The sequence below is a fragment of the Mya arenaria genome, chromosome 2 (assembly GCF_026914265.1).
Source record: "Mya arenaria isolate MELC-2E11 chromosome 2, ASM2691426v1".
NCBI classification, from domain to species: domain Eukaryota; kingdom Metazoa; phylum Mollusca; class Bivalvia; order Myida; family Myidae; genus Mya; species Mya arenaria.
In genome coordinates, this window is record NC_069123.1 from 62,102,529 (window position 1) to 62,118,509 (window position 15,981).

The following is a 15,981-nucleotide window of genomic DNA, read 5'->3' on the forward strand; positions in this document are numbered from 1 at the left end:
TTTGAAATGTAGATTTAAGTTCCATGGTCCTAAGTCAAACGGTTCTAAAGTTGTTCAGAAACAAAGTATCATACTAATATTGAACTTTGAGCTTCTGGGGTCATCTACTGGGTAGCATACCACTGAAGTTTCATCCTACCAGTGAAGTTTTATGGTCTAGGGTCAAACGGTTCTCAAATTATGGTGTGGACAAGACATCCCAGATCCGATTTACCAATATATGCAAACCTACATGTATATGCCCTTTATACCAGAACTTGTTTTATTTCTTATACAATCATGAAGACATGAAACTGGAAATAATCCTACATTAAGTCCTCATAATGAAAATATATAAATGTTGAGGCATTGAAAGACAGCATAGTTTCAGTTAAAGTTTCTGTTTATTGCAAAGTACATGTATGGCACAGAATTGCATGATTAAAAGCAATATGAAGAAATCAAGAGTTATTACACACTTATATTCTTACACTATACAGTTACTTAAGCATGCTTGAAGCATGATAGAGACATGTATTAATTTGGGTAAAGAATAGGATTTGCAATATCAGAGACAATGGAATGTATTTTTTGGTATAAATATATTGTATTCTGAAAAGATACACTGCAGCTCCACTTATTTGCATTCTGATTAATCACAAATTAACCTAGAGGGCCAAAAGCCACAGGTGAATCTACAATACATCCCGTTTCCAAACCGAGCATATGAAAACATTATAAGGGCCATTACTCTTGTAGCATTAAATACAATAAAGGAAAAAAAATGATATAAGGGTCACATAAGAAACATTTCTGTGAAAATATTCCAAAATCAGGCCACTGATTTTCAATGCAGACATATGATGAAAAGCAGCCCGGGCGGCCATGTATTCTTAAGAATCAACATGGTGAAGGAATTTAATAAAAGGCCACCTAAGGAACATTTTTCTGTGAAATTATTTTGAAATCGGGCCAGCAAATGTTCAGAACTTTTCCTTTTGGTTGCCATGGCAACCAGTGTTCTGCATGGAAAAACCTTTTTTATTACAGGGATCTGGAAGAGGACAACCCAAGGAACATTCCTGTAAAGTTATCCCATTGGTTTAGGAAAAGTTGCTTAAAGGAAAATGTTGACAACGGACGGATGGCAAACAGACAGACGGACAATCACCCTATCGCAATAGCTCACCTTGTGCTCAGGTGAGTTTAAAAACAAACATACAAACCCTTACAATCAAATGGAGAAAAAGGGGAGCTGCAGTGTTTAATCATCTTTATAATAAAATGATCCCACAATAACATTTATTGATACAGAGAATATCACAGGTCTAACTCTTCAAAACTCAGAAAATAAAACATTGAGATTCAATTTGCATAGGTGTATGCAGTCCGTATAAAAAAACTAGGTGCTAAAACTAACAATAACAGGTCTATAACTATGTAAAATGTATCAAAATTCTTAATACATGAAAATGTTAAAACTTAACAAACTCACTGACCAATAGTCTAATGTCTGAAAACAATGTAAATATAATTTACATTTGTAAAATGTAGCAAAATCAGCTGAATATGAGCAGGCAAACTGACATAAAGATAAACATGGTGACATGGTGTTTCACACCTGCCATATATAGATACAACATGGTCACATGGTGTTTCACACTTGCCATATATAGACACAAGATGGTCACATGGTGTTTCACACCTGCCATATATAGATACAACATGGTCACATGGTGTTTCACACTTGCCATATATAGACACAACATGGTCACATGGTGTTTCACACCTGCCATATATAGACACAACATGGTCACATGGTGTTTCACACTTGCTATATATAGACACAACATGGTCACATGGTGTTTCACACTTACTATATATAGACACAACATGGTCACATGGTGTTTCACACTCTATATAATTTACCATATATAGCAATACATTGATTGTATCATTGAATAATGCTAATCTAGAAATGGAAAAAGCAATGTGATACACAATGAAAATAATATATTACAATGCAGATAGACTAATACATGTAAATTAGTTATTGTTTTCAACTATACATCATCATCTGTTATCCAACTACTGTGAACTAGTATAAATATCACAAATGGCTTCATGTTGTTTTTTCATTTTTCCTCAACTTTGTGTTCATTTTCAATACTGGCTGAGGTTCCATTCACTCAAATATTTAGCAAAATAATTTCAACAACAATCATACAAATAAAGCACTAAATATCCAACAATTTGGTAAAAGAAATAATAAAATAGATATAAAAGAAAACAATCCTTTCCGATAACTTAACACACAACCATTTTCTTAAACTTCAGACATAATCATATCACGCAGTCAACTTGAAATAAAAAATTAAAAGCTCCTTATCAGCAAAAAAAAAAAAATTACCGTAAACACACTTTAAGTGATTCAGTCCAGCAAAAACCTTAAGGCACCAAACCAGCCCATAAAATGAAACCTCCAAATATTGTTATGCTTAAGAAACTATAGCTTCACCTGTTACATTGGATAACAGCACAACAATGAGTTACAATTGTCATATCATAAAAACTCCATAACAATGTCAGAGGTTTTTCTCAAAGAAGACACATATTTCATCCAGACAACTTCAACATCAGTGTTTTACTGTTACTGCCAGGTGAGAGAGAACGGGGTCTTAAGGTCAATGGGAGGATTCAAGGTCACATATAGAATCTGAAATAACACACAGTAAAACATTTATTTTCAAATCAAAGGAGGTATGATTACTAGGAGAATATTAAATATGAATTAATTAAAGCCTATGGATGTCAACAATGATTTGCAATTTAATGTAAAAATTGTTTTATAATTCCAATAAACATTGGGGCGATTGTTTGGAACTTTCTTAAAATTAACAAGTAAACAACCTTGTTAAAGCTGCACTCTCACAGACATACCGTTTTTACAACTTTTTTATTTTTTGTCTTGAAAAGAGCAAAATTTTGCGCAAATATTGGCAAACTAATGATAAAAGATTGCTGACAAAAGATCAGATCGCAGATTTTCAATTTTCTGTTCGAAAATTAAAGTTTTATGGCTAAAACCGTCACTAAGGGTTTAAGAAATATGCATTAAACATCAATTTTGAACTTAAATATAAAAATCTGCATTCTATTTTTGTGTCAGCAGTCTTATATAACTGTTGTCCATGCATTTTTGCAAAAATCGGCTCGTTCCAAGACAAAAAATAAAAAAGTTGTCAAAACGTTCAATTTGTGAGAGTGCAGCTTTAAAGTCATCAATGTTAACTTTCAAATCACAACTGCTCTGGAAGTTTAATTGATACATCTTTGATTCCAGTGTTTGGAACAATGTTTAAGATGACTGTTTCAACAAAGCTTGTTTTGTTTGGATGTATTAACACATTATGAAATATTTCGCAGTTAAAAGATACCAACGATGACATTAATCACACAGTTATATTTAACTAAGTTCTGAACAATCAGCCCATTGTATATTTAAAGAATATCATATAACACCAGATTTATTAGTTATCTAAAATTAACAATAATGAGTCTTAGTGAGGTTTTATCAATTTCAGAAAACAAGTTTAATAAATTTCGTATTGAATGACAATGAATGTGATTCTATTTATATCATAAACACTGTGATGATTTTCAGAACTAAATGGTGCCATATAGCGCTCACCTATTCAACGCTATTCATGCATAAAATCAAGTCAAGAATTATTACACTAGTTGTATATCAGAAAACATAATGGCGTTATTCATAATTGCAATGTCATTTAAGGATTGATCACATTTTTTCCATGTGTTCATGCTGAATGCCTAAACTGATTATTTAAAATGATTGACTAAAAGATCCTTTTCTGCTTTTGGCCGCTTCATAAGACACACATACCTGATCTTTCGGATCATACTGTGGTTGCTGTGTGACACCGTTCAGTGTCATCTGTGTGGGTGGGGCGGGAAACCCATACCACTGGACCTGCGTCAACATCATCTTCACATTGTACTTGGATTTCAACACTTGAGACTCCAGGGAATTCTGAAAGGTGACATAATTATACAATGTGGTGGTGATAAAGAGTGGTAAAGGTTACCAATGAACACTAATGTGAGTTTGAAATCCCTGGTGACCCATATTATTTTTGCAGGATTGACCATTTCACGTCTAGTGTCACTACAAATAAAGAACAAAATTCAAACAATAACTTTATGAATAATGTTCTTCTTTTTTACCAATATTTTTATCTATAAAGTCAGTATGAAATACCCTTTCAAATGACAATAATTTTTATGAGGTAACCAGGCATCCAAATTGAACATTATCACCAATGGCTTGGGGAAATAACAAGTTTATCTTTGAAAACCATGATACAAGAAAAGTTGTGTTTGTTTATTTTAGTATCATTCATCTCAGTAAGTACCAGCCAGGTGGGCTTATGAGACACCTCCATTCATGAACTTCTCTACCCCAATTCCTATCCCATAAGTCAGGTGCCTGGGTGGCAATAGTAAAAACTTGATTTAACCATACATGTGAACTCTACCAGCAGTAGGTAAAATATACCACTTTTGAAACCCTTTTAACGCCACACCGCTTTGCTGTTGTAATCTACCGACATTTAAAGCTCTTTAAAAAAAAATATATATATCAAATTGGCCTTAAATTTTCTTTTAAAAACCTCAAAATTCTATCAACCATGCTTAAATACCATATAAATATGCCACTTTCAAGAACATGGTGCAATAAACCACTTCACACTTCGGCCGAGATCGTTTCTTAGTTACCAGTACGGTACAAAAGACCACTAATCAGCATTCTATGTTAATTGGCATCCTACTAATCAGCATTTTTTAAATATCAAAGACATCAAAAAACTGTCAAAACATCAAAGAAAACAACATTTCCAAGGTGTTATTAATTATCTACAGTGTATAAAATTTTACGACATTTTGGCGGGAAATTAAATTTTAACTAGCTGCTGGGTCGGCATCTGGCAATGTGAGAACAAGCCCCTTGTGAGAGACTCAAACTTTCAACCTCCCACCCAATACGCGGATGCCTAAACCATTAGGCTGAAAAGATTCAGTTGTTTTATGTTTCAACCAGTTTAATGTTTTATTGCTAACAGGTTACTGAACCAATTATATTAAACTGGTTTAAGTTCCTTGGTTTGGCCAAAATATGTTTTGACTGGTCAACATTTATCCAATAACTTCTATTGACCAATCAAGTCATTTCAATGAGCAAACTAGCCAAAACATAACCTTTGGACAACTTTTTCAAGGTGTTTTACCATTGGCTGCTTGTTTATTACCACCAGGAGTAACAAACAAAGAGCCACCATCTTAATATCCAGAACAGCCACCATCTTATCCAGAACAGCCACCATCTTATCCAGAACAGATGATATCATTGCTTTTCAAAAAGAAATATTACAAGCTAGTGATAATATCTTTAACTAATTTCAAAAACTACTTTTAATGACCGGTTTAGACAGTTTATTTATTTAGGCGGTGAAGCTTTCTATTCAATTTATTATGCTGACTACATAATAAGCTTAATCTCTTGATCATACGATAATTTGTTGTACCCTTGTTGATGAGAGGGCCTTAAAGCTTGTATACGAAAGTGAGCCTAAAAAGAGCATGATTTCATGACCAGGATTTCATCCAGACAAACATTCCATCTAAATATGATTACAAGAGTTGTTTGTCAAACATAATTTATGCCCCTTTGAGCACCATGATGTCAGGAATATTTGGACAATCGAATGAAATATGCATGGACCGAAATGACAGCTGATTTGTCATTGACATTGGATGCGTTTGAAGCAGTTTTAAGATTATGACCATTCAAAGTAAGAGGATAGTAGGTAAAGTTTTTAATCATGTTCAGATGATGACTGATATTTGTATCCACTTAGCAGCAGGGAATAAGTAAATATGACCAAGTTTTAATGACCAATATGAGTTGTGACCTTAACCTTTGACTCTATGACCTCAAAATCAATATGGGTCGTCTACTGGTCCCCCCCCCCTAAATGTCAAGTTTGAGGGCCATGGGTGCAGGCATTGTTAATATATCACACTGACAAGCTTTTTGCTTTCAATGTGACCCCTTAAATCAATAGGGTTCATCTGCTGGTCAGGCCTAACCTCAAAGTCAAGTTTAAGGGCCATTTGTGCAGGCATTGTTGGGTTATCACTTGGACAAGCTTTGGTCTACTGTGACCTTGACCTTTGACCTGATGACCCCTAAAAATGATGGGGGTTATCTACTGGTCAGGCCCAACTTCCAAGTCAAGTTTGAGAGCCATGGATGCAAGCACTGTCGTATTATCACTCATACAACCATTTCGCATTCAAGGTCACTGTGACCTTGACCTTTGACCTGATGACCCCTTCAATCAATAGGGGTCATCTATTGGTCAGGCCCAGCCTCCATGTTAAGTTTGATGACCATAGGTCCAGACATTATTGAGTGATCACTTGGACAAGCTTTTACAACCTTTTTGCTTTAAAGGTCACTGTGACCTTGGCCTTTGATGACCCCTAAAATTATTAGGGGTCAATTGGTCAGGCCTAGCCTCCATGTTAAGTTTGATGACCATAGGTCCAGACATTATTGAGTTATCACTTGGACAAGCTTTTACAACCTTTTTGCTTTAAAGGTCACTGTGACCTTGGCCTTTGATGACCCCTAAAATTATTAGGGGTCATCTATTGGTCAGGCCCAGCCTCTATGTCAAGTTTGATGATCATAGGTCAAGGACAGATGGACAGACCATCATGTGCAAAGCAATATAAACCCACTTCTTAAAAGGGGGGCATAAAATTTGATATAAATTGTACTATAAGAATACAAGTTTTCAAATATTTGTTTTTTTTTCTAAAATATATTTGTACTTAAGACATAATTCATGACCAGACTGGTCCCAATCCCATATCTCTGACATTGGTTCATTAAAAGTAAAAAAAAAACAGACTCATTTGATAAATACTTAGTATCTGGTTGCAAGAATCAGACATTGATGTTATCCTTTTAATTAAGTACCTAAACATGAAATATGGGGGGTCTTGAATTTGTCAAATTTGAAATTATTTTGTATAACAAGTATTCAATGTCCTCTAAATTGGTTTCTGTTTTTCAACACAACATAAAAATACCTGTTTTTGTTGAAATTCAATGTAATTGTAGATGCCACTTTCAAAGTCATCTGCAAATGAAATGAAAGCATGCAACTATAGCTGAGCAACAAAGTGAATTACAGGCTGTAACTATGCAATTTTAACATGGTTTGAACATGGCTTCCTTAAATAACAAGAATGATTGAACATAACTCCACTATCATTTACATTACAGTGGATACTGGGGACATTTTCACAATTTGTCCATTACCAAGTTGTGTCATACAACACTTTTTTATATTTTATTGTACACTCATTTTTTCGAAATCATCATTTTTTCTGAGTAGCTGTAAAATTTATTTCCAAGCGTATAGCTATATTGGTCAGTTTGGGGACAGCGGATTTTGCAAATATTTTTTTCAATTTCATGTGTAACACTCGGTTAAAATTTAACTGAAATCTTTGATCTTCAACTTTTGTCAGACGCTCGTTGATAGACAACCTCCATAATGAACCCAAGATGGGTTTGTACCATTAAAACACAAGCAGAAATGCTTGTGGTGACAGCCACTTATTATGAGAGGAAAGGGACAGGTAAACAGATCAGCTTCTTTGTACTCTATAGATTTTATAGATAAAAATTCCTTCTGTTTGAGGCATATAATAATTCATTCATTTAAATGTTTTGTACAATGTGGTAGGATATTGCCATCACATACATTTAATTTCGGAAGAAATATGGAGTACCCACATACAGGGGCAAAACAGGAATTACACATAAAAATGTAACAATCAGAAAAGACAGTGCCCTCTACCCAAGATACTCACACGAGTCTCCCTGGTCCCAGTACAGCGAACCTTTCGCCGTTCCATTCCCACCAACGCATACCCATAGGGAGAAGTCATTCAGACGACTGCAAGCAAAGGAAATTAATGCCAAAATACTTGTCTATTCCATTAAATTGATAAAGTATGCCTTGAAAGAGTACAAGGCATGTACCATATCAAACTGAAGGTAGAGTTTTTTAGAGTAGAGTTTTATCAGCAGGGTAATGTTTTCAGACAACCATCATTTTAAAATAGGACTTAATGAAGCCACCATCTGTTGCATTTCTTAAAAGATTATAGAAAAGATCTACATCCCTAGTAGGTTAGTTGTAAAACTTATTCAAGAATGATCCATAAAGAGCCAACTTATACATGTGGGTTCTAAATAAACACTGGAATACTTGTAGCTTTTCGCGTCAATTTCTTAAGGTGAAATGTCAAAATGTGTCATTCTCAAACTACTTATCCAATGAAGAAACGATCAAGATCAAGACATCACCTCTGGGTGGTTGTTAGTGCAGGGTCCTGTCGGGCAATGATGGAGCCCCCCTGTAGAAGGAGGTTGATTTTTGACAGAGGTGCGTCCATGGTGATGTAAGATCCAGTACCGGGGTAACGGGCCCCATTGTAGAAGTCATACCATAATGACCCTGCTGGCAGGTACGCTACTACCTTTCTAGCTTTCTGAAATTATTGAAATTGTCTGCTATTTCTGTCATGAAATATAACTATTTCACTGGGGAAGTAGATCTCAGACAGTCGTAGATCTCAGATATAAAGTGACTGGTATTTATGAAGTACATTTGTGCAGAAAAAATACACTACTAATTTCCCATTAATAAGTATAATATGTAACAAAAACAAAACATCATGGAATGTCAAGCTAGGACATGGTTATAAAAGAGACATATAATTTGTTGAACAGTATTATTTCAATGGAAAGCTTTAAATTCACTTATATTTTTTTTTAAATATTCAAAATTTTAACATAAAAAAAAAACTATAAAAACATTTTGACATCATTTTCAGAAAATGTCCAAGAAGGATAATAGTCAAGCTAGAATTTGACCCCATTTGTATATACATCTTTTTTGAAACCATATTAAACAAAGATATGTTTCATTTATTTCATAAATAAATCAGTTATCTCAACAGATCAGGGTGAAATAAGATCTACTCCCATAATGGTATCATCTTTAAAACAGTTTCAGCCACATCCCTAAAGCTGACATTAACAATTACCAGTAAACATGGTCTAAATACACAGCAAGAGCTTTTATTGGTTTAGACTGAACTTATCTGTTTAGCTCAAGGAATGTTATAAGGAGATATGAATTATGCTTGTGATTGTTTGAAGGTAAAAATCAGCACTGCCATCCTCCTTCAACAGGCCATGAGAAAATATCACTGATGATGTTTGTCATACAGGAAACCAACATCCAATATGACTATCAATCATTATAGAAACAATATCACATATCAAATTAATGTCATTTTGCAACAAAAATGTATGGCTTATTTTCTTCTGATAGAACTATGAAAAAAGCATGGCAATATTTAGAGAGGCATGAATTTGAGAGACAAAAACGAACAAATAACAGTAATTACAATCTTTGTATTGCGAGTTGACTGTCGGCAAAAGTATTGTATTTCCCTGGAGAATTGACAGAAGTAAAGAAGTAAACAAGTACTTTTTAATTGAATAATGGAGGGCTGTTATTTTGCATTTACAACACTATTTACGTGACTCGTACCTCTTGAAGTACAGGGACAATGAGCAGCTGTGACCCCCACATCATCTGGGTGTCAATACGGTAGCAGCCTGCATCATGGGGAAACCTTAAATATGATAAACAGAAATTTAACTAGCCAGACAAATTAGCCACTCTTGATGGCAGTAATCAGGGAGATACTTGATTTTTATTTGCAAGTTATTGCCTTTTTCCTTTCGGTTGCCAAAATATGAAGACTCCTAGCTAATCAGGCATCCAAAAATTACCTCAGAACTGGCTGTAGCAATTATCCATTGAGTAATGTTCTTCACATCTTACATAAAGTAATCACCAGCAGAAAATGTGAGATGCACAGACAGCTGTACTTACCATAAGTCCTTCGGGCTTTATAATCTGAACTGTAAAACATAATATTCCCATATTTTGCCTAAACATAAAAAAACGACTGCCCTATTTCTCTGAAAAGCATCTTATCTGGAAGTATTGTGAAATGAAATGTGAAACAGACAGATTAATTTATTTTATAAATGAGCTTAATGTTTCAGCTGGAGTTAAGATCACGAAAAAATAATGAATATGTTGATTTGTTGAGGTATAAAACAACAACAAGAGTGCCACTGAGGGAACATAAACACCCATCTGTTCTTTTTAGTCAATAAGGGACATAAATTGACTACTTCTTAAGCCTAAGTCACACATTCAGGATTTTTACTGCAGTCTTTGATAGGACCATTCCCGATTAAAATGTTTCAAAAGTTTGATCAAGAACCTGTGATTCGTGGCTGGAAATTCAAACTTTAATTAAAATTTGTAAAAAACATTTATTTAATCACGACAACAATCAGATATTGTTCAGGAGGCGTCCCGATCCAGCCGTTTCCAGCAGAATTCGTCCCAATAATCCCATTCTCAATCCGATTCTGATCCGATTTGTATCTTTGTCATGGTAAAAAAACGACCGAATCTGGCCCGACAGCATCCCGATTCTCCCGAATGCGATCCGACAGAGATCAGACAGTGACCAGACAATGAACTGACGCTGACGGCAAGATCTGGACGCAATCTGGACTCAATCGGCAAGAAACGGCAATGCAAAATTTCTCCAGATCATGCCCGTTCCACAGGACACTGACCAGACAACACAGGACATTGTTACGATTTTGATCGATACAGCAGAATCTGTCACGACATAGTCACGATTGTAATCCGACTAGACAAAATCGGCAGAGTTTCCCGAATGTTACGGGATGCACCTAACTGTCGGGAGTGCTTGGCCGACCTCTCCGGACCATTCCCGTAGGACTCGTTTACGAACATATACGACTGCGTTCAGACAATGATAGGACATTCCAGATCATTGAGGATAGTAATCCCACTTTTTCGCTTTTCGTGTCTTAGCGCTGTCTGATCTCAAACGGGAGCCATAATCGGCACTGTGTGAACGCCGCATTAAGCAATAGTTGTGGGCTTTGCTACACATGTCCACATTCTCACTGGTAAAATGCTTTATTACACACTCCCATGAGAATATCTTAAATGGTTATGATCAAGTTAAAGTTTTTGCAGGTTTTTTTTTTTTTTTTTTACAAATTATCAAGGGGCATTACTTGACAATTTTTAAAACCAGAGTTATTGGCCTTGCTACACATGTGCATTATGAATCTGCTTACATTTGTACAAAGTTTCATATGAATATCTTTAATAGATGTAAAGTTTAATTTTCAGCATTACCTTTTCCAGACTATCTAGGGCCTGGGGCATGACTTAGCATTCATCAAAGCCAGAGTTATGGGCCTTGCTGCACATGTTCATATTGTTTCTGGCACCATGTGTACCAACTTTTATTCAATTATCTTGAATAGATTTTGAGGTATGTCCAAGGTTAAAAAAAATACAACAAAGCCATCTATGCTGATAAAACCATGGCAACAATAACTATATATTTTTCTTCTGAAAATCTGACAAGCTAAAAATGGTAAGTACTTTCAGGTCTTCTCATTATCAAATCAAATATATTTCTAATAATAATTATCTTGTTTACGCATTGTCTATAAAATATCACAAACAGGCATAAAATAAATTGACTTCTTGCATGACAAAGTTACTTTTATGTCAACCATTAGAATGGAATTAAGTCAGAGAAAATTAATCAAGCCATATCACTAATATATGCTTTATTTCAGGAAATAAGAAGCCAATTTACCATCACATTTATCATGTTATCTACAGATTTGTTTCGGGGAAAGTACTTGTACATGTAAACATCTTGAAATGTTTTTCACTAACTGGTCATTAACAACCAGGCCAGATATTAGAGAAGTTCTTGGAATTTTATTATAAAAGAACAAATCTTATGGGAAATGTTGTTAATTGGTACAAATGAAGGTCAATACAATCCACATTGATGATTAACAAATGCCAAAGAACACACATTCTGTATGTGTCAATGGCTCTCCTATAAGTAACATTGGAAGACAGAGTCACCTGCCTGGATATCACTTGATGTGACTACAACCATACACCTCATCCACTGCCTGGATATCACTTGGTGTGACTACAACCATACACCTTGTCCACTGCCTGGATATCACTTGGTGTGACTACAACCATACACCTTGTCCACTGCCTGGATATCACTTGGTGTGACTACAACCATACACCTTGACCACTGCCTGGATATCAATTGGTGTGACTACAACCATACACCTTGTTCTCTGCCTGGATATCAATTGGTGTGACTACAACCATACACCTTGACCACTGCCTGGATATCAATTGGTGTGACTACAACCATACACCTTGTTCTCTGCCTGGATATCAATTGGTGTGACTACAACCATACACCTCATCCACTGCCTGGATATCACTTGGTCTGACTACAACCATACACCTCATCCACTGCCTGGATATCACTTGGTGTGACTACAACCATACACCTCATCCACTGCCTGGATATCACTTGATGTGACTACAACCATACACCTTGACCACTGCCTGGATATCAATTGGTGTGACTACAACCATACATCTTGTTCTCTGCCTGGATATCAATTGGTGTGACTACAACCATACACCTTGTTCTCTGCCTGGATATCACTAGGTGTGACTACAACCATACACCTTGTTCTCTGCCTGGATATCACTAGGTGTGACTACAACCATACACCTTGTTCTCTGCCTGGATATCACTAGGTGTGACTACAACCATACACCTTGTCCACTGCCTGGATATCAATTGGTGTGACTAAAACCATACACCTTGTTCTCTGCCTGGATATCACTAGGTGTGACTACAACCATACACCTTGTCCACTACCTGGATATCAATTGGTGTGACTACAACCATACACCTTGACCACTGCCTGGATATCAATTGGTGTGACTACAACCATACACGTTGTTCTCTGCCTGGATATCACTTGGTCTGACTACAACCATACACCTTGTCCACTACCTGGATATCACTTGATGTGACTACAACCATACATCTTGTCCACTACCTGAATATCACTTGGTCTGACTACAACCATACACCTTGTCCACTGCCTGGATATCACTTGATGTGACTACAACCATACACCTTGTCCACTGCCTGGATATCAATTGGTGTGACTACAACCATACACCTCATCCACTGCCTGGATATCACTTGATGTGACTACAACCATACACCTTGTCCACTGCCTGGATATCAATTGGTGTGACTACAACCATACATCTTGTCCACTGCCTGGATATCACTTGGTGTGACTACAAACACACACCTTGTTCACTGCCTGGATATCACTTGGTGTGACTACAACCATACACCTTGTCCACTACCTGAATATCACTTGGTCTGACTACAACCATACACCTTGTCCACTGCCTGGATATCACTTGATGTTACTACAACCATACACCTTGTCCACTGCCTGGATATCACTTGATGTGACTACAACCATACACCTTGTCCACTGCCTGGATATCACTTGGTGTGACTACAACCATACACCTTGTCCACTGCCTGGATATCACTTGATGTGACTACAACCATACACCTTGTCCACTGCCTGGATATCACTTGATGTGACTACAACCATACACCTTGTCCACTGCCTGGATATCACTTGATGTGACTACAACCATACACCTTGTTCACTGCCTGGATATCACATGGTGTGACTACAACCATACACCTTGTCCACTGCCTGGATATCACTTGATGTTACTACAACCATACACCTTGTCCACTGCCTGGATATCACATGGTGTGACTACAACCATACACCTTGTCCACTGCCTGGATATCACATGGTGTGACTACAACCATACACCTTGTCCACTGCCTGGATATCACATGGCGTGACTACAACCATACACCTTGTCCACTGCCTGGATATCACTTGATGTGACTACAACCATACACCTTGTCCACTGCCTGGATATCACTTGGTGTGACTACAACCATACATCTTGTCCACTGCCTGGATATCACTTGGTGTGACTACAACCTTACCATACACCTTGTCCTCTGCCTGGATATCACTTGGAGTGACTACAATGACACACCTTGTTCACTGTCTGGCAACCACAGCCATACATCTTGTCCACTGCAAGGATATCACTTGGTCTGACTACAACCATACACCTCATCCACTGCCTGGATATCACTTGGTGTGACTACAACCATACACCTCATCCACTGCCTGGATATCACTTGATGTGACTACAACCATACACCTTGACCACTGCCTGGATATCAATTGGTGTGACTACAACCATACACCTTGTCCACTGCCTGGATATCACTTGGTGTGACTACAACCATACATCTTGTCCACTGCCTGGATATCACTTGGTGTGACTACAACCTTACCATACACCTTGTCCTCTGCCTGGATATCACTTGGAGTGACTACAATGACACACCTTGTTCACTGTCTGGCAACCACAGCCATACATCTTGTCCACTGCAAGGATATCACTTGGTCTGACTACAACCATACACCTCATCCACTGCCTGGATATCACTTGGTGTGACTACAACCATACACCTCATCCACTACCTGGATATCACTTGATGTGACTACAACCATACACCTTGACCACTGCCTGGATATCAATTGGTGTGACTACAACCATACATCTTGTTCTCTGCCTGGATATCACTTGGTGTGACTACAACCATACACCTCATCCACTGCCTGGATATCACTTGGTGTGACTACAACCATACACCTCATCCACTGCCTGGATATCACTTGGTCTGACTACAACCATACACCTCATCCACTGCCTGGATATCACTTGGTGTGACTACAACCATACACCTCATCCACTGCCTGGATATCACTTGATGTGACTACAACCATACACCTTGACCACTGCCTGGATATCAATTGGTGTGACTACAACCATACATCTTGTTCTCTGCCTGGATATCACTAGGTGTGACTACAACCATACACCTTGTCCACTACCTGGATATCACTTGGTGTGACTACAACCATACACCTTGACCACTGCCTGGATATCAATTGGTGTGACTACAACCATACACCTTGTTCTCTGCCTGGATATCACTAGGTGTGACTACAACCATACACCTTGTTCTCTGCCTGGATATCACTAGGTGTGACTACAACCATACACCTTGTTCTCTGCCTGGATATCACTAGGTGTGACTACAACCATACACCTTGTCCACTACCTGGATATCAATTGGTGTGACTACAACCATACACCTTGTTCTCTGCCTGGATATCACTAGGTGTGACTACAACCATACACCTTGTCCACTACCTGGATATCAATTGGTGTGACTACAACCATACACCTTGACCACTGCCTGGATATCAATTGGTGTGACTACAACCATACACCTTGTTCTCTGCCTGGATATCACTTGGTCTGACTACAACCATACACCTTGTCCACTACCTGGATATCACTTGATGTGACTACAACCATACACCTTGTCCACTACCTGAATATCACTTGGTCTGACTACAACCATACACCTTGTCCACTGCCTGGATATCACTTGATGTGACTACAACCATACACCTTGTCCACTACCTGGATATCAATTGGTGTGACTACAACCATACACCTTGTTCTCTGCCTGGATATCACTAGGTGTGACTACAACCATACACCTTGTCCACTACCTGGATATCAATTGGTGTGACTACAACCATACACCTTGACCACTGCCTGGATATCAATTGGTGTGACTACAACCATACACCTTGTTCTCTGCCTGGATATCACTTGGTCTGACTACAACCATACACCTTGTCCACTACCTGGATATCAC

The 15,981-nt window shown here is 37.4% G+C and overlaps 1 protein-coding gene across 1 annotated transcript in view; it reads right to left on the reverse strand.

Annotated features, from left to right (window-relative positions):
• Positions 1-359: 359 nt before the first annotated feature.
• The window catches only part of LOC128211929 (lysosomal alpha-glucosidase-like), a 39,175-nt gene continuing 23,553 nt past the window's right edge, over positions 360-15,981 (reverse strand). Inside the window, exons 16-21 of the mRNA XM_052917077.1 lie at positions 9,702-9,786; positions 8,447-8,631; positions 7,948-8,033; positions 7,159-7,208; positions 3,884-4,030; positions 360-2,695 (exon numbers count right to left, since the gene is read on the reverse strand). Of these exons, the coding sequence (XP_052773037.1) occupies positions 2,630-2,695; positions 3,884-4,030; positions 7,159-7,208; positions 7,948-8,033; positions 8,447-8,631; positions 9,702-9,786 (619 nt within the window). The 3' untranslated portion in view covers positions 360-2,629. The remainder of the gene's footprint in view (positions 2,696-3,883; positions 4,031-7,158; positions 7,209-7,947; positions 8,034-8,446; positions 8,632-9,701; positions 9,787-15,981) is intronic.